Source organism: Ambystoma mexicanum, chromosome 2p (assembly GCF_040938575.1).
Source record: "Ambystoma mexicanum isolate Mex_15411 chromosome 2p, UKY_AmexF1_1, whole genome shotgun sequence".
Lineage (NCBI taxonomy): Eukaryota > Metazoa > Chordata > Amphibia > Caudata > Ambystomatidae > Ambystoma > Ambystoma mexicanum.
Window position 1 is genome coordinate 1,380,585,664 of NC_090923.1, and position 27,476 is coordinate 1,380,613,139.

The window sequence follows — 27,476 nt, forward strand, 5'->3', positions numbered from 1 at the left end:
CTATGTATTCATGTATCATTTAATCATTCCTATACAAATCCAATATTTGCAAATGACAAACAAATAAACGGATCTTTACAGGGGAGTGTTTGGAGACCTGCAGGTAATAATAACAGTTTTTGTCAATTGTCTACTATACATCAGGGGATAAACCTGCAAGCTGACTGGACAGGACTAGTAGCCTGTGGCTCTCCAAATACTTTCCACTAAAACTCCCGGGAACACTCACCATTGACTGTGCTGGCGATATGTTCGGTCATTTCCCAGTTGCAGACTAAGGGGATTGCAAAACATGTCCGAACAATTAAAAAAGGGCATGGTCTGCCACCAGTGGCTTTTGAGATGCTGTGGACTACACATCTCCTCATTCCCATTTGCTATGCTGAGTAAGGATGATGGGAGTTGAAATCAAAAACCTGTATTGAGCCAACCGCTCTCCAAATATAAGACTCCCCCATTGCCTGTACTGGCTTTACACACCGTTTGGTCGTAGTTACCAAATGAAGTCATCCCTTACCAGAATGAGTGCCACGCAAGGGCAGATAGGAAATCAAAAGGTCATGCCAATTGATATTACTAACATCAGGGACACACTAGGCAAGTGGTCTACCAAAAGATCAACTGGGGCTGAGCACCCCATCCCAAGCAAGCAGAATTAGGGCATGGGCCTGCAAATTGCAGTGCTCCAGTTTTCAGTATTCAGCTCCCTGGATTGACTATGCTGGGTAGAGCTGAAGAGAGACAAAGGTTTCGCAGTACAAATCGCTCCAACAATCCAAATTGCAGTGCTCCAGTTTTCAGTATTCAGCTCCCTGGATTGACTATGCTGGGTAGAGCTGAAGAGAGACAAAGGTTTCGCAGTACAAATCGCTCCAACAATCCAAATTGCAGTGCTCCAGTTTTCAGTATTCAGCTCCCCTCATTGACTATGCTGGGTAGAGCTGAAGAGAGACAAAGGTTTCGCAGTACAAATCGCTCCAACAATCCAAATTGCAGTGCTCCAGTTTTCAGTATTCAGCTCCCCTCATTGACTATGCTGGGTAGAGCTGAAGAGAGACAAAGGTTTCGCAGTACAAATCGCTCCAACAACCCCCAAATCCATTGTCCCCTGCACTGTGCAAACCATCATAGGGTAACGAGAACGGCAACAAACCAACAATATGCCACACCTACTGCGTACAATATGCATGTCTGTTGACAGCTGCAGAATGTAGGCACTGCTTATCAAAATGGGTTCTGCTCACTGGCAAAGAGGTGCTCGTGATTCTAAAGGGAGCATTAGTAACGTGTGTCCCTATACCCATCTGCTTTATGGGTTCACTGATGGGGAAGTAAATAAGGAAACGGAAGCCAAATAGGGCGTGACCTTTAGTCACTCGCTCTGTCCAAAAACCCTTTCCCCCTCCCAACTCATCCTCTTCCTTCCCTGCTTCCCATGCTCCCTTTGCCCCTCGCCTTTTCGTTAAGGTGGGCAGTCTTTGTGGGCACACAATATTCCCCCACTCATGTTGTTGCTTGGTCAGTTCTTTTATATTTCTTCTACTAACCAGAGGGGTCTTCTCATGCTCCGTCAAGGTCTCTTGTCACCCTCTGCCTGGTGGCTCCTTCTGATTCTGGTCCTGAGTATGAACTAATCTCCTCTTCCCTCTGTTGTTCTAGTTGACACTGTGTAGTTTCTCCTTCCCTTTTATTACCTTCTTTCGTTTGCTTTGTTAGGTGTTTGAAGAGTGAAGTGTTTCTGGTGACCTCCTGGTCACCTGACCGCGCTGTGATCATCGTTCCTTTTTGTTGTGTTATTATGAATGGCGTGGCTCCATACTTGGAGTCTTTCTTCCTTACTTGTCTTTGCCGGACAATCAATTCTTAACCTGGGATGAACATTCTGTTCTTGGCCCTGCGTCTGTTGCCAGTTTTGTCTTTTGTTTGTTGTTTCTTTTCCATGTCTCTTTTCCATATTTCCTCATCTCTTGTGTCAAACCCTTCTTCGAATCTGGCTAGACGCGTCCGTGGGTGGTACGTGATCATCACTTTGTGGGGGGTTGTTCAGTATTGTTATAGCATCCAGCATAGTCCTTGCTGGATTGGCATTCTCTCGATGGTGGCTTTCAATATTGCCTATTTAACTGTTGACATGAGCCGCTCTGCCATGGTGTTGGCTTGGGGCCATAGCAGTGTCACTTTCTGGAGTAGGAAACCCATGTGGGCGGCGAAGGTATGAAAATCATTGCTATTGAATGGTGGTCCATTGTCTGTTTTGAGCATTTTCAGGATGCCCCATTCACTGAACATTTTGTCCAGTATTTCTAAGACATGTGAAAACACTGTTGATTCGGTACTTTTTACGAGTGGATATCGTGGGTATTCATCGATTGCTATTAGGAGGTATCCTACTTCTGTTAGGGGTCAGTAGAAATCCGCGGCTACTCTCACTTATGGCCCTTCCTGGCTTTGTGTGATTGCCACTTGTAAAGGGGGTCATTGGCCATGGTGCACTGGCACGCTATGCATTGTTGTATAGCCGGCGCCACCAGCTCGCCCATTTGGGGGCACCACACCTAGTGCTTGTGAATTTTTTTTAGTGTTTGCTATTCCTCGGTGTCCCCCGTGTGCTGTCTGTACTAGCATTTTCCTTAGACATTTGATTGTTTATTGTTTTTTATGTACATTATAACCGTTAGGCTTTTTAGACATTATTTATAAAAGAAAACGCACAATAGCCCCCACCTTTAACAAGTCACAATAAAAATAATAAAAGTAAGGCACTCTTATATGTCAAAACAAAAAGGAGACCTCCTGTACAAAAAACAAATCGACTTACAATCCAACGAAAAAGAACAGAACCAACTCCACAGGAAGTTATAACATAATTAGCAAATCTGCCAAAGAAGTAACTAAATGGTGTCAAGTGAATTATAAAACAAACATCCTCTCCTTCTCAGAAGGACCACCAGATTAAATGTGAGTAATACTGCGCCCCCTACTCCAAGTGCTCGAAAATGGTTTTTGCATAAAGTGGCAAATGCCTCACAAAAGATTAGCAGGTGTTTAAGAGTTTCACTTTCAGGGCCACCACACAATCGACAAAGTGTACCGGCCACTCCTATGACCTTGCTGTAATAAAGGGTGTGACGAAGGTAAAACTTAATACGCATATAAGTAGCGATGATATTACTATAAGGCTAACCCGTGAGGTAACTATTACTTCCAGTAGATGACACAGTGTGTACTACATATTCTGATGCAATGGACTTGCGGCCTAAGTTAAACATAGTCTGCTCATAATCAGTGGCCTGCAATTCCTTTTTGACATGATATAATAGCTTCCGCAAGAACTGACTAAAGGCAGAAATGCACCTGCTATGCACCCAAGTACGAATGACTCGGAAGTTTCTGCAAAATGTCAGTTTCATACAGTCAAGGACATCAAAGTCTACAAGTAGCCCATTAACATTTAGTAGAGAACCCCAGTTGGCCTGAACTAACTTAGCATCAAGATTGATGCTAGATATTTTATAGGCAAATTCAAGCGAGTGCAAGTTGGTCTGAAGGAGAAGATATTCAAGGGGGGTGATAGCGGCAGTTTCAACAGATATCTTAAAATGATACCCGCCAATATTATAGCCTTGCATAATAACATGGGTGCCCGGATGGCTGCTCCATAAAGCAGCAAAGGTTAGAGATTTGGGAGCCACTAGTCTGCTTCCTCTCATTAGGATCCCATCTTCTGTGACCGCCAGCTCTTTGTGTATTTTTTGCAAGTCTATCTATGTCCTGTTTGTCTGCTGCTGGATGTCTTAATATCATGTTTTTATAGTTACTCCATTTTGTCTCCCTAGTCATTTCTATTGGCAGTCGGATAGTGGGGTCTTCTTCCAAGTCTTTATTTTACTGTTTCCATCATCATTGCCAGTGGGAGTGCATTTGTGGTTAGGTATCTGATGTATTGTTCCGCTTTGTCACCCAGGGTACTGTCTGAGGGTGTCATGAAGTGTCTTGACATGTAATTGTCTGGGTTTTGGTTGCCCCCCTGGTTTGTGTATTATCTGATAATTGTACTCCTGGAGAAGGATGTCCCACCGTTCAATGGCTAGAGCTGGCAAGTGCTTCGCTGCACTCCAGCAATGTGCTGGGACTATCAACTCAGTTCCCCCTCCTGGTTACTTAGGGGATTCCGGATTAAGTTTCTTAAATTTACGTTGGCCTCTGACTGTGCGTCTGTCTGCCAGAACTTTAATCTTCCAGGATCTACTCGTAGTGTCCTCTTGGGCGCTCTTCGAGGGGCCTGGCACCGCCGCAGAGAGAATCACCTGTTTGACTCTGCTGATGTCTTCTTCCGTTATAAGTCTGTACTTGGACCAGTTGAATTCAAAGGACAGAGAGAAGGGAAAACCCCATCTATAACTCACTCGCTTGGCATTGAGCCACTTCTTTAAGGGGCTGCAGAAGACAGTCAGTGTGAATAATCCAGGAATATTGTAATTGTGGAGGCTTCCCATTACACTGGACCCTTCTTCCTTGCCATGTCCAGTATTTTTGTTTTCTCAGTATATTAGTGAAATGTAGCCAGCACCGACTGTGGGCCTCTGGAGCCCCCTCTGGCTCTGTGTGATCTGTCAATGGTGGGAACGGTCGTGTTGTCATCGTTAAATAGCTTCTTAATCACGTTGTTTATTGCTTTGATATGTCACTTTGCGTTACGCCCTCTCTTTCCAGACAACCAAAGAATCATAGGTTATACCGACATTCACGGTTCTCAAAGTCGTCCATTTTCAAAGCACATTGCTCTTCCCTCCTTTCCAGCTCCAATAGTCTCATGTCAATTTGGGTTTCTAAAATGTCAGTCGAAGATTGATTTGCCTCCATGCCTTGAATTCTGTCATCCATTTTGTCCACTTTCTTGTCAATCCCATCTCGTCTTTTACTGATGTCAGCTCAAAACCCCCTTATTTCCTCTAGTAAGACTGCGATGTCTTTCTTCATATAATGGTGTTCCTCCATGGTTAGGAGCACAGAGGGGGGCGGTGGTACTGGTGTCTGATGGATGTTTGGTCCAAATTGGTATTTTTGGAGGACAGATGCCCAGCTCATGGGTGTAGGGTGCCCAAGAAAGTTCTCTCAGGAGGGGGATGCCTCACCGTGGGGGCGGTTATCACTGTGATGCCTTTGTGTAGTATTCTGCCCAAGTCTCTCGTCTCTGCTCTGCCGGCCTTCCCCTGGTGTTGGGCCACCATGGATCCTCGGGGCGGGGTATTCACACTGTGATGCTGGTCAGGTTTCTCCAGGCCGCCTCTTGGGCCGATGCTGGGGGCTACAGGGCCTTTTTCTGTTTTCTGGGGGGCGGGGGAGGGAGGACGGCAGAGTGTCACCCCATGGATCTAGCAATGGGTCGAGGTTGGGCGCTCGGTGGCCCCAGCGTAATATGGACTCCTCCGTGGGGTCAGGCTGAGCCTGCTCAAGTTCAAGTTTGTGCCTGTAGGTGGCAAACCAACAGGGCTTCTTGTGGGGCTTTATCCCGTTGCCACTACAGATTTCACTCTATTCTCTCCTTCCTCCACCTGGCCTTCTTTTCTGAGTTGTCTCCTCAGCTTCCTCAGCCCCACACACAGTCACTGCCAAAGGGGTCTGGAGGGGGGAATTGCTGGGTGCCGCCTCGTCCCCGCTGCCCGAGGCAAGCCCCATGCCACACCGCGCCCACGCAGATCTCCTCTCTCCTCCTGCACGAAGCAGGATGTCAGGGCCCCCTCTTTCTTCCTCAGTGGCTCTGGGAGCTCACCGGTGTCAGCCCCAGGCAGGTCGGGGGCAGCTTAATATCACGTGGTGGCCGCTTCACCAAGGGCCTGTGTTGATCCCCGCGTTAAGGATGCCTCTGCCTGGTACTCCAGAGCAGCTCAGGGCTGGGATTGCCACGGCTCCTCTGCCTCAGCCCACCCTTTGCTTTCATTTGGGCTACGAGGGGCGGAATTGCACCCCTGCACTCCCTGTGCTCTTATCTCACCACCAGATTCACTTCTGAGCATCTTGCGGGGCTGGCTGGGGGGGGGCTCTAATCCCAAATGGGCTCAGGGAGAGAGGACAGTGGCGTAAAAAAAAAGGTGGGGGCCCCCTGCGAGACTTCCCAATGGGGGCCCCTAAGCTCCGCCCCAACATCGGTATACCCCACCCACCAAGTTAGACCACGCCTACCACCATATGCCTTGGCCATAGGTACGGAGTTGATGGAGGCAGAGGGCGTAGGCTAACCCGTTCTCCTTGCCATGCTCATCTAAATCACTGGTTTTGGTAGTGTTTCTTTCTCCTCTCCTGTAGAAACCGTTCTCTATGGAGGATCATAGACTATTCATCCCAAAAGCCCTGTCAGACCAGAGGTGATAAGACTTTCATTCTTGGGACAAAGGGTTCGGAGTAAATTACCAAATTCTGTTAATGACTATGCAAGCTATTTCGATTTATATGGCCCTGTTGAAGTGGCATCTGTTCAGATAGATGTTAGGTAAAGGTTCTCATGGAGATACTTTCAGCGAGTCTAGGCAATATATAAATGATTAAACTGAATGTGACCGATGAAGAAAAGAAAAAGAAATACAATATAATACCGGGGCCCCACCTTCTTTCGCCTGTTCCACCCACTTGGCCACCCAGCTGCCTGATCGCAATACCTTGTCACATGTTGCACTATGCTCCTGCCCACCCCGTCCTCCTCTAAGGTCACAGTTGCACTACTTTTCGGTACACTTCTACCACTGATTAAAACCAGGACTTTTTCCCCAGCTTCAGTCTTTCCTTGCATGTTTTTCACAGGTGCTGGCCTTTCCATTGGAGACCACATCAAATCTGGGGAATACAGCATCATGCAGTGAAACCACTGTTCAAAAGCAGAGCAGACATAGTGCAACTGCCATTTCCCATTGTGCTGCAGTGTGTCGAATCTGGGACTGAGCAGTCTGCGTATCTGTGGCTATCTAAGAAATCTCCTTCAGACATGGCGCCAGACCTGCCTACATTTCAAAATCAAAAACCCAGAGATTCTGTCTGTTTGCATTCATTGGTGTCACAAAAAATGTGAGGATCCCTCTGCCCGGGGGCCGCCCCCCACTTAACCTCTCAAGGAAGCACAGGCTGTGCCACAGACTCCACAGACTCCTCAGGAAGACCCGGGCCACAAGGCATGGCCAAAGCACTGATGACCATGCTACCAACTGGAGGACCTGAGCAGCGCACAAGATGAAAGATGTACGTTTTCTATATTACATCTTTCTCCTAGTGTAACAATAAGTAGGTGGCAGTGTCCGACCCTGGTCCCCAAAGGTACCAGCCTGCACTGTGTGCAAACCAGTCAAATTATTATGCACATGCTAACGTTTGAGGCAGCTTTTTGGTGCCAAGAGGGTGGGTGTATCCGGAGCGGTAACTAACTGGCTTTGTAAACAATTTTAGGTCAGTGGTAGAAGCTGAATAATTTTAAGTGGAGGAGCATTACCATCTCCCATGAATTAGTGTGAGAGATTGAGCGTAGTGAGGGAGCACTAGGAATGTAGGAAATACGGGTGCAGCTCTCTCCCGAGAAAAGGTTCAAAATAATGTTTTTAAATGGACCATTTTACAACAAAATTTGAGAACAATGGGGTAAAATGCCATGCAATTTTAAAATGGGCGATCTGGGATAACATTAAAAAAACTAAATCTGTTCCCTATATGTATTACACAAATTAAAATGCTACACAGACAAACTGAGTAAATAAAGGTGTGGCACCAGTATTACAGATGCTCTTTCCTTTTGTGTTATTATTTAGAGCATGCATCAGCTGCCGGCCCTGCCGGCACACAAGTACGCAGTTAGGGGCGTTCAACCCTTCCAGTTGAAATGGGTGCCAAGCAGCTGCCCCTATGTTGGCAGACGACAGTCCTATGAAACTACAAGATATTTCTTTCATTGGGCACATTAAATGTGCACCTTGAGTGTACATGTTACAAGCTGCATTTGCTGTAGCCCTTCAGGTACGTCACCCCCACTGACCTCTGTGGTATCCACAACACTCTTATCACGTTGGTGCCTTTTTACTTTGGTTTCTTCTACATTAGCCCCTTGATGACAAAGACTGGTTAATAGCTTTGAGTGGACATTTGGTGTTTCAGCTCTCCGCTGGCTGCCAGTGCTGTGATAATCTGAAGCTTTCAACCACTGGCCCCTGGCTGTATCTATTACAATGTATGCATGCCAATGGTGCCTTAGACTGCTTTTACCCAATCTAGGCAAATGCTCACGTACCCCGAAACATCATGTTCAAATGGGGCCCACACAAGGGCTTAAAGTGGCCCGGGTCTAGGCGGGACACAACACGGCAGTTTCCAAAAGCCATCAATTAGCCGGGGCTCCCCCAGCCACCAAGCTCTACTGTGAAAAAGCACCCAGCGTCTGAGCATGGGCACAGGTGATTCAAGTTATGAGTTGACAAACAGGTTGTGACAGAAATCCATGGCTAGAAGCCAGAACTTGACTCCGAAAAGGTTGTGTGTCCAAATAGTTTCATAGCACTCCAGATTTGCAGTCATTTTACTATTAGGGATGTTGTTAAAGATAAAATAAGCAGAAAGGTCAGTGTGTGTTATAAGCTGAGAAGAGGGTTGCAGGTTTGAATAAATGTCATGGTTATGTGATATTTAATGTGCCGTGCTTATTCTTGTGTTCCCAAAATGCCTTTTGATTTTGTGCAACACCCATTTATGATTCAATAGCCAGTTGAAGATGCACGTGGGCTCCTTGTGGCCATGCCGAAGTTCCCTCTCCCCTCATTTACCATGCTGAGCACAATTTTGTCACACCCCCTTCCCAGAGTCCTGCTCGATTTCATATGTCACTGAAAGCACTGGCCCCAATGATCCATGACACATCTTCAGCCCTTGCTCACAAACTCACATACCTGGGTGGGGGACTAACACATCAAATGAGGTCTATGCCTCACTGTATTTGCAAACTTACTTAAATCAAGTCTCCACAGTGCTTCAAGGCAGTTGAAACAGGCAGAGCCAGGTGGGCAGTGGTTGGGTGCACTGGGAGGTGGAAAAAGCCTCAGTAGAGGCTACCCTCGTTCCGCCCCTCAGATCCACCCCTGCCCTCCGGATTATGCCTCACCAAAAACATACTTTAAAATACCAGCTACGCCAAGTGGCCAAAATCTTACAAGGACACATTTTGATTGTGCCCTGAAATTTCATATAGAGGACCACTTACACGTAAGCAGCCCCCTCTGTACCATGTTCAGAATATACACAAAACTGATCATAAATGCTGCCTGCACTGCGGTGTTGAAAGGCAGACCAGAATGATGTTGATTGTCTGCATTGTGTCCAACTCAGGACAGCTGTGAGGGTCCGAGGCCCTTTTAGCAATGTCTGAGAATTTCTGGAGGGGTGCGGGGGGCCTAGAGCCCAATGGTGTTGTGACTGTGCCATCACACATTCCAAATATTACATGCGCACACACACTACCTGAAACATATGACATTCAGAAAAAGACACAATACAAGTATGCAGTGGTCCAAGTGTACGAAACGAAGTAGTGGAACTATGTTCCCTAATGGCCTTCACCTGCTCCCCACAAATGCCATTGCCTCGCCACCTCCCACGCAAAATAGAAACCCCTCAAACACAGGCACTCTTTATCGGAACGTTCAGTGCATTGCACTGGAAGTGCATGTTCAACTTCTTCCTAGGCTTTTATTTTAAAACGAAACCATGGTGGGAACGGTTTATTTTTAAAATAAAAGTATAGTAGGAGTACTAAAATGTAATTTAAAAAGGTAGAGGAGCACTGCTCCCAACTGCTACCGCCCACTTGGAGCACTGCAAACATGTTTTTAAACGTACCAGTCCTGCAGAAACTTTGCCTCCTGTCTCCAGTCTGAGTCCAGGGCATGGAATAACACTGTCAACATCCTCTGTCCAGTCGACCAGCCCATGGGCGGGCTCAAGGTTGCCTCACAATAAAAAGAACATGCTTTCCGACACTGGTAAGCAACTGAAAGGCGCGAGCTCCACGCATGAACAAAAAAAAAATGAAGAGCCTTTCACATTTTTTTTAAGACACTGCGAATCTTGCGCTTTCGGTTTTCTTGAAGTGCAGCACCTGGGATTGGGAGACGTGGGGCCCTCCACATGGCGGGCGCTGCGGGTGGCCCCTGTTACGCCAGCGGGAGAGGAGCTGCACAGAGGGATCACCACATCCCCTGGTGGCCAATGGGGAATGTTTTTTTTTTGTTTTTTTAACAAAATAGTCTGAGCGTAGTAACCAGTGAAGCGAACATTGCCTGTCACAACCTGGATCCTGCAAGACCCCATCCGGACAATGCCCCTTGTGAATTAGACGTTAAGTTTGGGTACCCCAAAAAGGCCCCCAAACCCAAGGCACCGTCTACTGTACAGGCAGCCAGTGATTTAAGTCCTACGGGTACTCAATGTGCCAGTATGGAGGAAACTAGAGTACACAGTCCATGGCACAGAGGGAGCACCTTCATGTGCCGTGATCAAGTGGGTGCCTAGAAGTGCCACAATATATCTCCACGGGGTACCTAAATTGGTGCTGAACAAGAAAGAACCAAGGGATACCCTACTAAACAAATGCCTACACTGGTTACGCACTGTAGGGGTTGTGCTTTTGTGTCCATGTGGGTTGGCGCAGATTGCCCAGTGAGGGCAAGAACCCCTATCACACCGTAAAACTGGAATTTTGGGATTGGAGAATGGCCAATGGGGTCCTGGGAAGAAGTGGGGGGGCTGGTCGGATGGCCAAGAGCGCAATCTCAATCAGCCTGTTCCCTCACCCAGGATTTGCTGGCCCACTTGGAACTACTCCACTCACCACCCCCTAACTGGTGCAAATCTTACTCCTTTGGGGATGAGTTCTAGTGGGGACTAATGTGGTTGGCCGAGGGAGTCAGTGGTATTTCGATCTGGGCCATGATTATAAATGAAGGGATCACCCAACCAGTGGGCTTTGCCATTGTTTCTTCTGTACTATTGTCACTCCTTTCCTTCTTTCTTCTTTTTTGACATGCTGCACTCTGTTTATTATGTATAATATTGTGATTGGATGTACTTTGATGGCCTGACGGCCGAATAAAGTTGTTTGATGATGAAACAAATGCTGAAGTTTTCTCTTGCCTACAATGTAGTCTAAATAGCCCAACTAATGTGGCCACACTTGTTTCCGTAGACCATTACAGTCTCCAAATTGCATTTGGTCTAGTACAAGTTCTAGCTAGCAGCATGAAGTCCACATACAATTAGTAAAGTGCACACATGGTGCAGGTGCATGAAGTGCAATGAAATCTGTGCAAGAACTGCAGATATGTAAACAACAAACAGGCTAAACAATACATTTACAGAAAATATAGAACAGTCTAAAAGGTCAAGAACTGAATCATTTTTTCATTCAACATGGAACTTATTCAGCAAAGATTAATGATGCAGCCTAATTCCGGAAGAAGGAGTGCTGCCAGAGAACTTCAACCGGCAATGCCACTTGTTTAGCATCCAGTATACTCCTTCCCACTGTGGCTGTTCATAAGAACAAGGGTCTATGTCCAAATTGTCATTAGTCTACGCCCCTGAATGTAGAATGCTATTGAAGCACTTCTGTCAACTCCAGATGAGTTTGGAAAAAAAGAAAAGACAGGAGAGCTCCTTGCTGCGGTGTTTCGGCGAATAAACTGCTCAAGACCGCCTTCCTCAGGACAGGAATTTATTGTGCCCCCACGGAATAAACATGTTCGGATTACCAACTAGCTTTCGTACCCATATTGTTAAGTAATCCAATATGCCTTAACTACCCAAAAGTGATCGGATATCAGACTGTCCTTATTAGAAAAAGACTCCAGACCGCAAGACCAGCTGGGTCCTGTCTGCATGCTCGTAGCCGATGAAGGTGATAATTTGTTCCTTCAATTAAATTCACCTTGGTATGTTCTAAAAACCGAAATATATACTAATAAGAGATGATCGGGGGACCATATGTGTCCTTGCCATAACTAGCTAAACATTCTTTCCCATACTACACCCAGAGACATGCTAGTGCTCATATTTGTTGGTGATAGAAACAATGGTGATCAGTACCAAAATAACCAGTGTGCACATACACGTACCCGTCGAACCTGTCTCATCAGTGACTGCATGGCACACCCCATACCGCAGGGCTAAACCAGTGCACTTCTAGTACTAATCAGCTGGGCTTATCGTTTAGAATAAATCCAGCATTTCATCAACTAAATGCCATCATATTTGAAGCTTGAAATCGTGCTATGCCGCCATGAGTCACTAGGCAAGCTAAAAAATATGGAAAAACGGCTACGGATACGAACACGAAATCTCTGAGAGGGATAGGCACCCATGCAATTTCATGACACTTGTCCTATTGGGGAACCACGCATCTCACCCCTGAGAAAGAGCTCCAGATTTTTGGCTCAGACACCCTGCATGAGTTGCACCTCGCAGCCGATTGGTCGCAGCATATAATCATAGGACTCATGTAGGCGGAAGTCAGGCATACCATTGCTCAAACACAAGACAGTTATGCGTTGGTCGGTCAAAGAGTATCTACAGAGTAGGCCCAATGTCTGAGGGCCAAAAGACCCTATCCCAAATAGCCAGAAGGACTCCCCAACAATCCCTTCAATAGGGCAACAAGGTCAGACCACAATTATTGCCACTGTTTGTACACTGTCCTGCAAAATGTGGTACTCGCATGTAAGTTCCTTGTAGTCCCACCAAAATGGTGCATAGCTTCCACTCATAGGTCATCCAGCCCATGATATTTGTAGGGTGGGATGTTACAGCAAAGAGTAATGGCTGGTTAGGAACACACCAAGAATACAGCCCTTGCTCTGCTGTATGCATGAACCCTATCTTTGCCACATTAGGGGGCCCAGGCTGTCGAGGTGGAGCAGTATCATTCTCCCACAAATCAAATGAGTTCAAACCAACCTCTAAGCTCTATCCTCCTGAGAATGAGGCAAACACAGTTCTCTGATTAGGGATTTGCTCAAAGAGGAGTTCCTCATTGAACACCAAAATATATGTTTGAAGTTTGTATATACACCATTGCTCATGTGATCCAGGCTTCTGGAGAGATTTCCAGAGGATCCTACTGTGTCCAGAAACCACCGACATAATTCCTCTGGGGAGTGCCGTTACTCAACATAGTGCAACACCCGCAGAGCATCCAGTTTCATACAATGTATTCTGGATCTGTGTTCCAGAATCCTCTTGTATACAGGTCTCAGGTATGTTCGGCCAACATACCTTTTTACACATGGGCAATGAATGCAATAAATTGAATTCAGGGTTTTGCAATTGGAGAACTGCTTGAGTTGCCAGGATTTTTCTTCAATGTCCATTGTTTTTCTGTTTTTTGGTGAACCAACATGCAGTGCAAGTCCGACATGGCTGGTGCCCTAGTACTGGTCTCAAATTACAAAGGGTATCTTCATGGGTTTCTTTAAGAATTGTGAGTGCACGAAGTACTCATGAAGATTCTTGGATCTCTTTGGAGTCATGCAGGGAAGGGCTTTATTGGGAAAGGGCAAAATGACCAATGGTCAGAATTTCTTACTCATGCTTTCAAGTTGCAATGTATTAGGACAGTAGCTGATGACAAAGGTAATTTGCTGCTCTTCGTTCTGATGTGTCCCGGGGCTATGTAAGACCTCTCTCTGAGTGAGCCTTTCCCTCTCCAGAGGCTGTGTTATTAATTTCTTGGGATATCCCCATGTCCTTAAGCAGCATCCAATTTCTCAGCATGATTATAGAACTCTTCTAGTTTGGAACAGTTATGTCTTGGTCATACGGTAGATTTTGAGTGGTAGCGGGTGGCAACTTTCAAAGTGCAATAAGGTGTTCCTGTCAGTATTCTTTTTGAACAAACTACAGCTAGCCTGCCCTCTTCATGTCTAATAGATATATCTAAGAAATGGATCTCCACTGTACTTGTTGTCAAGGTAAATTGAATATGTCTGTTTCTCCCATTAATCCAAACCAGAAAGTCTGCCAGGTTATCTCGGGTTCCTGTCCATATAAAGATGACATCATCAATGCATCTTGGCCACTTCTGTATGTTATTAAAGAAGGAAGAGTCGGGGTGAAGACATGTAGTTCTTCAAACCATGCCATGTATATAATGGCCAGACTTGGCGCAAAGATCGCGCCCATGGCAGTCCCACAGACTTGCTGGGAGAAACCTTTGTCAAAAATAAAGAAATTGCGGGTAAACTAAATTGGCATCAGATGGAGGATGAACTCCACCGGGACCCTTTGTTTTAAATTCTGCTGCGCAGGATACTCTCTTACACAGTCAATGGCATGCTGGCATGCTGTTGGAGGATATTAGTGTATAGTGCCTTAATATCCATTGTAACAAGGAACTCTTCACCAGGATCAAATGACTCCCCTTCAAAGCATTGTATAGTAGCCATGGTGTTTCTTAGATACGATTTACAAAGGATACTGACTGGTTTTAGGAATATATCAACAAATTTGCTGATAGGATCCAACACTGACCCACATCCCAAGACAATTGGTTTACCTGGAGGTGTGGTTTTGTCTGTATGGTTCTTCGGGAGTGCATAGAAGGTAAGTGTTCTCCCTTGAGATGCATTCAGGAACTCAAATTCCTTTTGGGAGATCCACTCTCTCTGTAGTTCAAAGGTCATGGTGTCCAAGACCTCTTGCCTAATGGACTGTGTGGGATCATGATCCAGTCTTTTAAAATGTTCCAAATTCTCAAGTAAGTCATGAACCATGTTCTGATATTGATTCTGATGCTGGAGGACTTTGCCTCCGCCTTTGTCGGCAGGCTTAATGACCAGCTCTGTATTAGAGGTCAATGATTAACGGCTGCCGTTTGTTGGTTGATAAGATTATGTCTGATGTTATTCCTCCCTTCCTGGAGTTGGTGGTCTATTCAGCAGGTATTATAATTGTGCAACATAGGCAGAACAACAAGAAAGCATAACCTGCATTACTGTTGCATATAGTATGACTGTGCTTTATAGTGTACCAAAATGCACTGTAACTAAAAAGGTTCATCTATATCAGTTGGCTGGATAACTGTGTCATTCAATATTCAAAGCCCTGCTAAAGAAACAAATTGCACCTTACTGGCATATATTGTACACCTTACCGTAAAGCACATTGTCGCTCATCATCAGTTTGGCGGTATACAGTAAAAGTGTCAGTAACGGAATTACCGCCACCTTTACCATACCACCGAATAAGGAGTCGGCGCTAATTACTCTGGTGGAATTAGCCCTGGTGGTATTATCAACGGTGGAATTACTGCCAACATTTGGCAGAATTAGCCCCAAAGCTAATTAGCTGGAGAATTACCGCAGAGATTCAAAAGTGTATGTCTGCCGTATAACAAGTTGAAATACCACCGAAAATGGGTAGTAATTCTGCCAAAACACAGTGCAGATACGTCCACCTAAAAGGTTGAGGTAAATGCATACAGATAATGGAAATCAAGCCACAGGTACACCCAATCCACTCAATAAGGGTACATAAGGCCCTTCCCCATACACACTTTCCAGCACCATGCTGCCACTAGCTGTTGCTAAATGACACATGCAACTGCTCTTGCTCCACATAGAGCCGCAGAGGCCGGAACAGCAACATGGGGTGCAGAGAGGAGGAGGAGGCGCCATGCAATGCAAGCGCACATTCCCAGGGTCAGACCCTCACCCTGGACATTAACTGATACCCAGCTGATCACCCTGTACCGGCTGACTAGGGAGACCATTAATGAGCTACTCACCCTGATCCATGACGACACAGCAGGATAAACATTCAAAATGCCTTACCCCTGATGCTGAAGCATGTGTCGGTCCTTCATTTCTTTGCAACCAGCACCTATCAGCACACTGTGGGTTTGCTGCATATGGTGTCCCAGCCGCATTTTCCTGGGTTCTTGTGCAGGTACTCGAAGCACTCCTGCACCATGCCTCCCGGCACATCTCCCTGCCTACCACACCGGCACAGATAAATGCCATTAAGGAACGTTTTTAGGCAGCGCCCACCGGCACAATGCAATTGCAGCTGTGGACTGCACCCATGTGGTGTTATTCGCCCCCAAGGCATTTGAATATGCATACCGTAACAGGAAGCAGTATCACTCCAAGAATGTCCAGGTCACCTGCAAATCTGACTGTGTGATCACGCACTGCTGTGCCCACTTCCCTGGTTCCACACACAATGCCATGGTCCTGCAGAACAGCACACTGCCTGCATAAATGGAGAGCCACAGAGGCCAACGGACATGCATACTGGGTGAGTACAGGTGCCATCACACAAACCGATCACACAGCACCAGTGAAATGCCATGTGAAGGAGGGAGGGGGACATCACCACAACTGATTAAGGCATGCCTTGCCAAGGCCATGTACATGCAGGACCTGCTCTCCCATCCCGCACATGACAGTCACCAACCCACAGGACTAGGACATGCTGTGCAATGCATATTGCCCAAAAGAGCAAGCAAACAAGCAAGCAATACACACACACAGGACTGCAGGAAACACAGTGCAATTGAACACATCCCTACACATCCCTACACATTGGCCCTCATTAGGACCCTGGCGCTAAGTGTTTAATGGCGCCGTAAAAGGCTGCGGCACCATTAAACACTTAGCGCCTTACTACGAGGTCCCTTTGCGGGACCCGACCTGAACGGTTGGTTTAGACAGGCCGTTAAAGTAGGGACCCGCAAAGGGACCTTGGTGCTAAGTACGGTACCGCAATTTGCGGTACCGTACTTAGCGCCTTCCCCTGTCCCATTGAGCCCTATGGGGCAAAAATGGGGAAGGGCCAATGTTCAATGGGGAATTACCACCCCGCCAACCTTGGAATGGGGTGGTAATTCCCCATTGAACATTGGCGGACTCGTTACGATACCGGCACTAACCATGGTGCTAATAGCGCCATGGTTTAGCGCCAGTATCGTAATGAGGGCCATTGAATTTATTTCACAGATCAACACTGTGCAAAGACAATGCAACACTGTAGAAAATAATGCCATGTACCATGGTAACCATGCATGCAAAGCCATCATGGATTGAACGCAGGCACCAAAAACCAACTAATCACCCATCAGGGCAAATGCATGATAGCAATTTACAGGCGCAACACAGGCAACAGGCATTCTACAATGCCAATCACAGACCATGAAAGCAACGAGGGCTGGCTGTCAGCTCTGTGCATGGTGTAACACGACAATGCATATGTTGGCCCACAGTAAATGATTCTACATTCAAGTACTGTGATGGTACATCATGTTGTGCGACAAATTATGAAAAAATGCGTGCGCAGAGTGTCCATCACGTGCCCTTAGAAAAGGCAACACATCCACAATGCACTGTGACTGACACCTGTGACCTTTGCCCTAGCAGGTGATTCTGGATACCCCCAGCTACCATGGCTAATGACACCTATGCGCAATCCATGTATGCCACGGGAGGTGGCATACTGCGAGGCAAACGTCATGACCAGGCTATGCATACAGTGGACATTTGGCCTGCTGAAGGGTCATTGTCGGTGGATAGGCCATAGAAGGTTGGACACATATTTCTTGCCTGTATCATAGTACTCAACATCTGCTTGTGGCAAAATGCCCACCTGGTCCCTGATAAGGACATTCCACGCCCAGATGACAATGACTCACTACATCCTGGTGCAGTGCTGCCACACAGTGAGTAGGAGGAAAGAAATGGTTGCCTGGTGCGGCAAGAACTAATAGACAATTATTACTGATCACATTGATAATCACATGCGGCTCAGCTTTGTATATAGCTATGTATTGAATACATCATATTCATACAATAAGCAATGTCCTAGCATTTCTTCAAGTTAACTAGTATTTAATACTCAAGTGGGAAAAAAGACATCCCATGCTCACCATAGATCCCTCAGTAGGGATGGCTGAAACCGAAATGCCAGATTCTCTGCCCTGGACATGCTGATGGGTAAGGTTTATGGCCCGGAAGATGTTCTCATTAGTGGCCGACATTTGCTCACAGAAGTCCTGCAGCCCTTGGCTCATGAGGATGGGGCTAGCAGTTTCCTCAGAAGCATGATGACACAGTCGGTCCAGGGTAGTAGACACCCACCTGGAGGCACCAAGCACCACATCACGCATTGCTGGTGAGTCAGACTGTTGCCCCTGAGCTATGTGTGCCATCCTATTAAGCTGCAGGTCTATCTGTGTGAGCCTCTCCCAGGTGGCATTCATGGTGTGTTGTGGCACTGTCCTGGGAGAGAGATGGAGGTGCCTTGCCTGGCTGCCAGATCTCTGCTCACCATGCATCCCGTCATCTTCAGGTGGTGATTCAGTGTCCTCCTTACGGTGCCAATGGAGGGCACAGCAAGATGACACAGAAGCGGGAGAAGACCACATGGGTCAGTGGCTGGGCAGGGGCGATGATCCATGGGACATCCCCCTCACAGGGGCAACTGGAGAGTTGGAGCCAAAGGTGCCAGAGTCTAGTGCTGCTGCAACAGTAAGTGTGGTGTCAGTGTCCAGTGTAGTGTCCTGTTCTACTGCCTGTTTGCCATGCATACGTAGGTGGGTGGTTTGCACAATTGACTCCCCAAAAGTGGTGGGAAGTGGCATGATATGATAAGTCATTTATAGCGCGCCTGTACACAAGTTTTCTAGGTGTGACAAGACAAGGAAGGGGAAGACAAAGGGAAACAAAACAAACGATCTTACTAGGCCTTGTTTCATTCAGATTGTGCACGTGCAAGGGAAAGGGAGAGGAGAAGGGCCAGGGGGAGGGGAAAAGGAGAGTGCAAACCAAAGCTCAAGTAAGTGCCACTGGGGAGGCCGGTTGTAAGTAAGTGCAGGAGGCAGGGGACTGAAGGGTTGCAGATACAGTCCCTAGTGCACAGTGGGCCCGGAAGCAGTGCATGGGACTGATGGTCGTGATGGAGCCTGGTCCCCATAATGTTCAGAGGGAGGCCAGGTGACCAGTTAGTGCAGCGGACAAGAACATCAGCAGGGGAGAGAGAGAGAGAGAGAGAGAGAGAGAAATCAGAAGCGAAAAGTAAGGTCTTGAGTTGCTTCCCAAACCTGAGGTGGTCCTGCTCAAGTTTGAGAGCGACAGGGAGACTGTTAGAGAGGGAGACACCAGCCGAGGAGAGAGATCTATCCCCCCCCCACTCTCTGTCTGGAGAAGCGTCTGACCCTCAGACAGTTGGAGGTGGGTGGGTGGAGGGCTCAATAAGGAAAGTGTTTAGGAAGAGATTGTTCGATGTGGTGTGATCCCTGGCCCCAGAAAGTCTTGTGGACAATGCAGAGGGTCTTGGACATGATCCTTGCATGCACCGGGAGCCAGTGGAGAGATTTCAGGGATGGAGAGATATGATTCCTGGGCTTGAGACAAAGGAAAAGTCTTGCAGTCCTGTTCTGGATTATTTGCAGAGGGCGAAGAGTAGAGGCAGGCAGATTTAGAAAGAAGCTTTTGTAGTAGTCCAGCCTAGACAGAACCAGGGTTCTGGAGACTATGAGCTTGTGTGGGAAAGTGAGAAAAGGAAGAATACCTCTGAGGATGTGCAGCTGGTAGTGGGACTTCTTAGAGACGTCTGTGATGTGAGGAGAGAAGGAGAGGGTGGAATCGAAGATGACACCAAGGTTTTTTGCCTCGCAGGAAGAAGTACGTAGAGGGCCCAAGGAGGGCAGCCAGAGGGAAGAGGGAGCAGGGGGTCCCAATCAGAAGGATCTCAGTTTTACTGGGATTCATGCAGAGATCGTTAGAGCCACACCATTTCTGAATCACAGATAGACATTCAGGAATAAGCAAGAGAGGAGAGGAGGTAGAGGGGGGCCCGAAGGAGAGCTGAGTGTCACCTGCATAACACTGAAAGTTAGGAGAGAAGGTAGAGATGAGGGGCCAGAGGTGCAGAGTAAAGGTTGAAGAACCAGGGTGAGAGGTTAGAGCCCTGGGGAACACCACATGTGGAGAGAGAGAGATGGTGGAGAGAAAGGACCCCAGTTGGACCTGGGAGGGTCCAACGGAGAGGAAGGGGGTCAACCAGACTATGGCCTGATCCGTGATGCAAAGGTTGTCACAGAGACGATTGATCAGGATGACCTGGTTGACTGTGTCGAAAGCAGAGGAAAGATCAAGGAGGATGAGGACAGAAGAAAGTCTAGAGTCGAGATTTGAGAGCAAGTCTTTGTGAGTGTTCAGGAGAGCAGTTTCTGTGCTTCTGGTTGCTCTAAAGCCAGACTAATGGTCATGGAGACAACCCTGCAGTGTCGGTATGGAGATTAAGCTGGGAGATGGCCAGCTTTTCCAGGAGTTTGTCCAGGAAAGGAGTGATAGCGATCGGGCGGTAGTTTCCCAGAGAAGCAGGATAAGAGAAGGCTTTTTCAGGAGGGTGTCCATAGTGGTGGGAGGTCCTGCAGGCTCTGTCTTTAGCGCTGTTGGGGTCACAACTGAAGCAGGTGTGCCTGTGCCCCAAGAGGTACCAGCAGTAAGTCCCTTTGACTGGGGGTTCCTGCTGTTCTCCTTGTGGGGAATGTTCTTTCTGGGTGTGGTATGGCCTTATCCCTTCCTTGAACTTGGAGTTCCAGGTGTGCCGGACCCCCTAGGTGTCTTGTGTGCCCTTTGGGAGACGGGAAAAAGTGCATCATTACCCTTGTTGGAAGGTTGTACAGTGTGCTCTCATGCAGTGTATGTAACGTACAGTGAGAAACCACCCCAGGGTGGCCACCGTCATGTAATTCCAAGCAAGAAATAAATGCTCTCTAGTTGCAAATCTTCTCTCCCTCAAGGAAGAACTGCGCTGACTCTATGACGGAATCCTCTTACCTTAGGGAGCGCTGATGTGCTGCCTGTCTAGTAGGGATAGAGAAGAAAAACTGACCCTCTATTCCAAAAACTGAATCAAACTCCACCTACTACGTGTCCATTACATTTCTCTGAATATAGGCATCCAGTGAACACCTCCCTCAGTTAAATGTGACCCCAAACTGAGGTAAGACTACTACGATCCCACGCAATGGATAACAACAAAGATGCAAAACAATTAAAGGAATACAAACTTTAAGGCTGATCTGCTTATGAGATCTCCAAGGAGCATTTGAATAGTGATTTTCCCATTTATTGGACCCTCATCCAAGTGTGCGCCCTTAACTTACTGTTGTGTATATGTAATGATTATCACCAATTACATGCATTTCCAGTCATCCGTGTTTAAAAGCTTTAATTCCTTGCGCATATGGATCCCTTTTCACACACTGGTAAAGGATATCCCATGTAGGTCAACCGGTTTCGGTGGATCATAAATCACTTCCCACCTTCTTCAGGACCTGCGATATTGCTTCCAACCTTCCACCAAGCCAATGTGCTTCTAAATATATCTTCTAAAAGGCATACTTAACGAAGGGCGGCACAAATGCCATCTTACCTTTCCAGATCAGAGGGCATTATATAATGTGTTCACCGGGTCTGCGGGCGTAAGATCACCAAGGATTTCCATTTTCCAATGTGACCTGGTTATTACTCAAAATATGAGTCACTGCCCATTCATCTTGTTTGGCATGCTGTAGTGCATTCGATCTCTGGGTAGACAGAAATCACCCACTGAAAAGTTAAGAAACAAAAAGGAAAAGGGCCCCAGACCTCAAGTACCGAGCCCTTTGCAGGAGGTTAACACATTACTCCATATCAGCCAGATGCCCCAAGTGTGTATTGATACGCATTTGGATGTGGGAAGCACATCACACCTTTAGGCTATACACACACTGACCCATCATGCATGGCATGTTGTCTGGTAGAAGGAAGGTGGATGGTGAATAGAAAGCTACTATAAACTGATTGGCCCTCATTCCGAGGTTGGAGGTATTCATGGCGCTATTAGCGCCATGACTACTTCCAATACCGGTACCGAGTCCGCCCTCGTTCAATGGGGACTTACCGGTCTATTCCGATCTTTGCGGGACCAGTAAGTCCCCATTGAAAAAGCCATTCCCCATTCCCATTTCAGCCCCCATAGGGCTCAATGGGAAGGGGGAAGGCGCTAAAAACGGTACCGCAAATTGCGGTACCGTTATTAGCTCTGAAGTCCCTTAATGGGCCCTGTCCATAATGGCTGGTAAAACCAGGCGTTAAGGAAGGGACCCCATAAGGGACCTCGGAATAGGGCGCAAAGGGATTACCGGCACCGATGTCCTTAACGGTGCCCAGTATCCCTTTGCGCCCACCTCGTAATGAGGCTCATTGTCTTTGATGAGGCAAATTGCTGTGCAAGCCTAGATATGTTTTGACCCTCTATTATCAATGTATGTTTTTGTACTACTTGTGAATGACTAAATACAAGCAACAAAATATAATAAAAATAAAAACAAAGCCAATTGCTGGGACGATGAAGCCCTTGGAAGCATACATAAACTTTTACACTGACAGGCACAGCATCATACTTCATCGAACAGCGAGGTTTCGATCTAGCGCCACAGTGGAGACAAAATGGACAGATAACGTTAGTTTCCTTTTAGACCCATAGGCAATGGCGAAAAACAAATACATTCACCAGAGGTCGGTTGCTGAGACAAAGTGTCTCGTGTCGGGGACTAGGGTGCTTCATGTGTCAGCTGATTTTACAAATATTGATGAGAAGTAGTGCATGCAGTCAAATCTCACGTGTGGTGGAGTGCTATCAGAAATGCCTACTTCTAACATAGAATTTCCTTGGCTCACACAGAGGTTATTGTGACATCAGTACCTGTCATTGCGACAGTGGTTTCGGCAGCCCATTTCGGAGCGACACCGACGAGAACAACATGCCCTTCCTGCCAACAACAAATTGTCACTAACATCAGCCCCGTGCCTGGCCTACTTACTTGGTTGCTATTTGGAGGCCTACTTTTATTTGGGTAAGTGTTTCTTCCTAAGAAGTACTTTCATAATGCGTGATTAACATGCAACATGTATACATTTATAGGGGTTATGTTTCCATTTAAATAATCTGGAGGTGAAAATCCCATTTAGCGCCCTGTTTTTGGCGGTATTACCGCTGGCTGTATTAACGCGGTATTACCATAAAAAGTGCCCCATTGGATTCAATGGACCCAATGGACAATGGGGATTTACTGTTAACGCCCAACCCGTGATCCGACGGTAACACCGCCGGACCATTGGGCGCTAACGCTATTACAGTTGGGCAGTATTACAGCCAGGATACCTCCCAACTCGTGATGAGACCCTCTGTAGGAAAAGAGGCAGGGGGCTGTCAGTGGGATAGGGGAAGAGGCAGATGTGAAATGTGTGGTGTTGATGGTTACAAATCGGAAATACTTGGTTCCTGTGTGGTGGCATGCTTTCCATGGAATTGGCAGGTCCTTTTAGCACATGTTTCCCAAAACGAGGTCTCAATGACTGAAAGTGCAGGCAGTGCTTAGCACAGTGTTTCCCGGTAATGTGGGTGAGTGTGGTAGATTTGATAAGAGGAGTGTCGGTCATGGTTTAGTAATCTTCCTCTGGTTTGGAGGGTGATGGAAGGTGGAAGGGTGGGATTTACAGGGAGGTGGGTTTGTTGGAGATGGGCATATGAAATGAGGATTTGTGACATGGGTGTGATCAGAGGGGAGACATAAATGTGCAAGAAGGGTAGTATCCGTGGTAGTGTGCTTGTCAATGGAATAGGCGGGCTGCCTGTTACCTTTTTCCAGTGGTAGTTGTTTGTTTCCTTTTGTTTTGTGACTTTGGGGTCTTCTATGATCATTGTGGTGGGGTGGTAAGTGGGGTGCGTGTGAGTTCCTATTATTTGATGTAGTTTTGATGGTGATATTCATGGGCCACGCCTGTTGAGTCTATTGGTTGTGAAGTTCAGGATGGTGTTCTCCTGAGCTTATCAGTTGAAGAGCCATGTGTTTGCTCCTTTCTGGAGGTTAGGTGGTCTTCTTCTTTACACAGGGTTTTGGGTATTGAATTCCAGAGTTTGGTTGCTAAGACGAGGAAGGTGGAGCATCCATGTTGTTTCCGATTGAAATGTGGTATTGTTACAAGTGCATTGTTGGTGCATCTTAGCATTCTTGAGGGTATGTAGTGTGAGAATGTCCTTCTAGTTGACTCTGGGCATTTGCCATAGTAGGTTTTGAAGTGGACCCTCTTTTTGATTGGAAGCCAGTGCAGGGAGCTAAGTGCTGTGGAGAAATGTTTGTGTCTTTTCAATCTAAGTAATAATAATGCTTCCCATTTTGGCCTTTTTGTAGCCCGATAAGTAGATAGTCCAGTAGTCCGAAGTAGAGGCTATTGACATAATGAAGTCTTGATAATACCAGAGAGATGACTGCAATGGCCCTGTGTGTGAAGGTCATGTAGGGCATGATTCACTATAACAGGCCTCAACATTTACACTCACTTCTAGCTGTTGTAAAGTGATAATTAAGTCTTGGTGAGTAAGAAATGATGTGCTTTGTGCAGGTGGAAAATTGAGGTAGATGTGACTTTCAATGCAGGGCTAGTAGCTTGAGTTTGACATGTTTACCCCTGTGCGGTGTTGGATGAAACACCTTCTTATGATGGCTGTGATCTGAAGTTCTAGTGTTAGGTCGCTGTCCATTGTGACTCTATATTTTTGGCCAGGGAAATGGTGCAGAGTTCAAATATGTAACGCTGCTGATCATAATTTCAGGTGACGCCTGTGCTACTGATGAGCTTCAGGCGTGGGAGTCATGTATAGGTTGATTAGGGGGGGCTGGATCCATGGGGCACTCCGCATGTCAGATCACGAAGAGGTGATCGTAATGGTCCCATGAACGTTGTTTCTGTGATCCGTGGTAGGAATGATGTGATGCAGCATAGGCCAATTCTCTTGAATCCAGTCCTGCTTAATCTCTTTAGAAGGATCTTATTACTTATGGTGTAAAATGTTGCTGATTTGTCCAGTAGGATGAAAGCACAATTTCTATCATTGTTCAGTTTGCTCTTCAGCATGTCCCCAGGTTGAGCAGAGTGTGGATTCTGTTCCTCTCATTGGCCTGAATATGTGTTACTATTTATGGAGGAAGTTGTTTATCTCGCAGATAGGGTCTTGCCAATGAAAAGGGTGCTGGAAACAGGATGTAATTGGCTGGATCACTTGGCTCTGCCATGGGTTTCTTTAGGTCTAAATTGTAATCATGCACTATCACACTGCATGGATTGAATATAAATTGAATCAAAACACACAGCTGACACCTGTTTCGACCTTCACAGTCTTTTTCCAGGCATTCAGTGCAAGAGAAGCTGGTCTATACCAATTGCTTCCAACCTTAAGATACCTCCAAAACCGAAAATGTTAATTGAGGATTTCCAATCAATTCAATGAAAAATCTGATGTGAAAATGTATAAGGCCGCCAATGCAGGTTATAGTACTGTATTTCGTGCGCCTTTTGGCATCTGCTGCAACTGCCAGCTAGTTGCAGTAGATGCCTAAATCCTCAATTAACATTATAGGTTTTGGAGGCATCACAAAGTTGGAAGGATTTAAATAAAAATGGACCAAAACGACAGCGGCTAAAAAGAGACGTTTATAATGCAAATGTGTAAAAACCTAGCAACCATGTCTCTCAGGTAATTGGCCAAAGACGGGTTGCAGGACTACGGTCTGTAAATGAGGCGGAATTATGAGTGCGGATGAGTGTGAGATTGAACAAGCTAAAAGCAGAGCTTCCTATTCTGAGATTTTCTTGTGGTCCGGAGTTGTGATTTTAATGCAATCAGTGTGGATGAGTGTGATTTCTCCCCCTGTTCCAGGTTGCCCTGGTGGCAAATTTAATTTGGAATCCTTGGGAATGGTTTCATTTTGGACTGCTTAGCGATGCCCAGAGAGACAACGAATTTCTATGATAAAGAATGGGCCTATTTTGTCCTTGCTAAAAGGATTATAGATGTCGGAGGAATATTTGGCTGTAGCGCAAGCTTTCATGAAGAGACACCTAGTGCTAATGGCTCTAGTATGATTTTGCATGATTTAGCACAGTGAGTGCCTGTGGTTTATTTGTGAAAGCTTCATTAAAAAGGCTCTCATTGTTGGGCTTTCCTCGTCGAAGCAACTGATAAGGTAACCTATTCTAGCTAGCTATGCTATAGGGTATATGTTCTCAGATCACCAGTTTTTCTTTTCCCCAAAGATTATTGCTGAATATTTTAGGCTGAAAAAAATCATCACATTTTGTATTTTTTATTTGGGGTGTGAGACTAAAAGTAATATACTGAGGAAACAAAATAAGATCACAAGACACAGAAAATTGATATTTCTAACAGAAAGCAGTTTATTAGCATAGAGGGGAAGTCAGCTGTCACACACAAGCCAAGGCTCCTACCCGCACTCAGCTGTGGCACTAGCAATGAGCATTAGCACAGCACTCAGCACACCATATCACTGAGAGCTCCAGCAAAATGAGCAATCAACACACTCTAGCAATGCAAACCCCCTCTACTGAACAGAAATCCACAGTTATACATAGTGGCATTTGATGTATATTGACGCATTTTACATGCGTAGAAAGCAGTCCATGACAAATGTAATTTTGTCTACGTGAATACATTTCAACATAGCATGAACTGTACTACTGGAACCTGATGACATGTTCTCCTACTATTCTAAGACCAGCAAAGCATATTGTGCTAACATTCCTTCTCTCTCGTTCGAGACAGAAAGACTCTGCAGAAACTAAAACATCAGACAAGGCTATTTGCGTGGCTAAATGATAGCTGACAGTCTGCCAAGAGACAAATTGTCATGATAACATCTGCACTGTGTTCAGCTGCGAACATATTTTTCTTTCACGCTCATCAAAAGCCTAATTCATAATGGACAAAAACCAATCACATCTTATCACTTAGAAACAAGAATGTTCGCTTTACAAAATAACAAGTGTACATAATTCTTCATGGCTCTCAGCAAATATTGATCCATGATAGCTCAGAACAAACTATAATGATAAACATATTTTCATTGATGCGTGGATGAATGAATGTATTAGCCCATGCTAACTCACCATGAAAAAATGCAGATTGACAGGGGAGTTTCCCTCAAAACACCCCTTCCCTATTATCTAGTCCCTATTTCCCACACCCATCTATCCCTTATATCTCTTTAACCACTCCCCCATATAATTTGATGAGTTTTTTCGGCCTACATTTTTCAGCAAAAAACTCTTCCTGGTGATTTAACAACGTTTGAAACATTACACGGAAGGCGGTAATGGTTAACGGCCACTGTTAATGGTAACGGTGACCGTAACCATTACCGCCTTACTACGAGGTCACTTAGCAAAATTGCGGTGCCGTAATTAGCGCCTTCCCCGTTCCCATAGAGCCCTATGGGGCAGAAATGGGAATGGGGAAGGGCAATGGCGGAAGGGGGATTTACCGCCCCTCCAACCTTGGAATGGGGTGGTAAATCCCCTTTCCACCAAGGCGGTGCCGGTATTTTACCGGCATGA

General features: G+C 46.2%; 1 protein-coding gene across 1 annotated transcript in view; it reads left to right on the plus strand.

The window, feature by feature from the left end:
• The window catches only part of LOC138567515 (lipopolysaccharide-induced tumor necrosis factor-alpha factor homolog), a 302,792-nt gene that overhangs the window by 241,607 nt on the left and 33,709 nt on the right, over nucleotides 1-27,476 (plus strand). Inside the window, exon 5 of the mRNA XM_069645785.1 lies at nucleotides 22,747-22,918. Within this exon, the coding sequence (XP_069501886.1) occupies nucleotides 22,747-22,918 (172 nt within the window). The remainder of the gene's footprint in view (nucleotides 1-22,746; nucleotides 22,919-27,476) is intronic.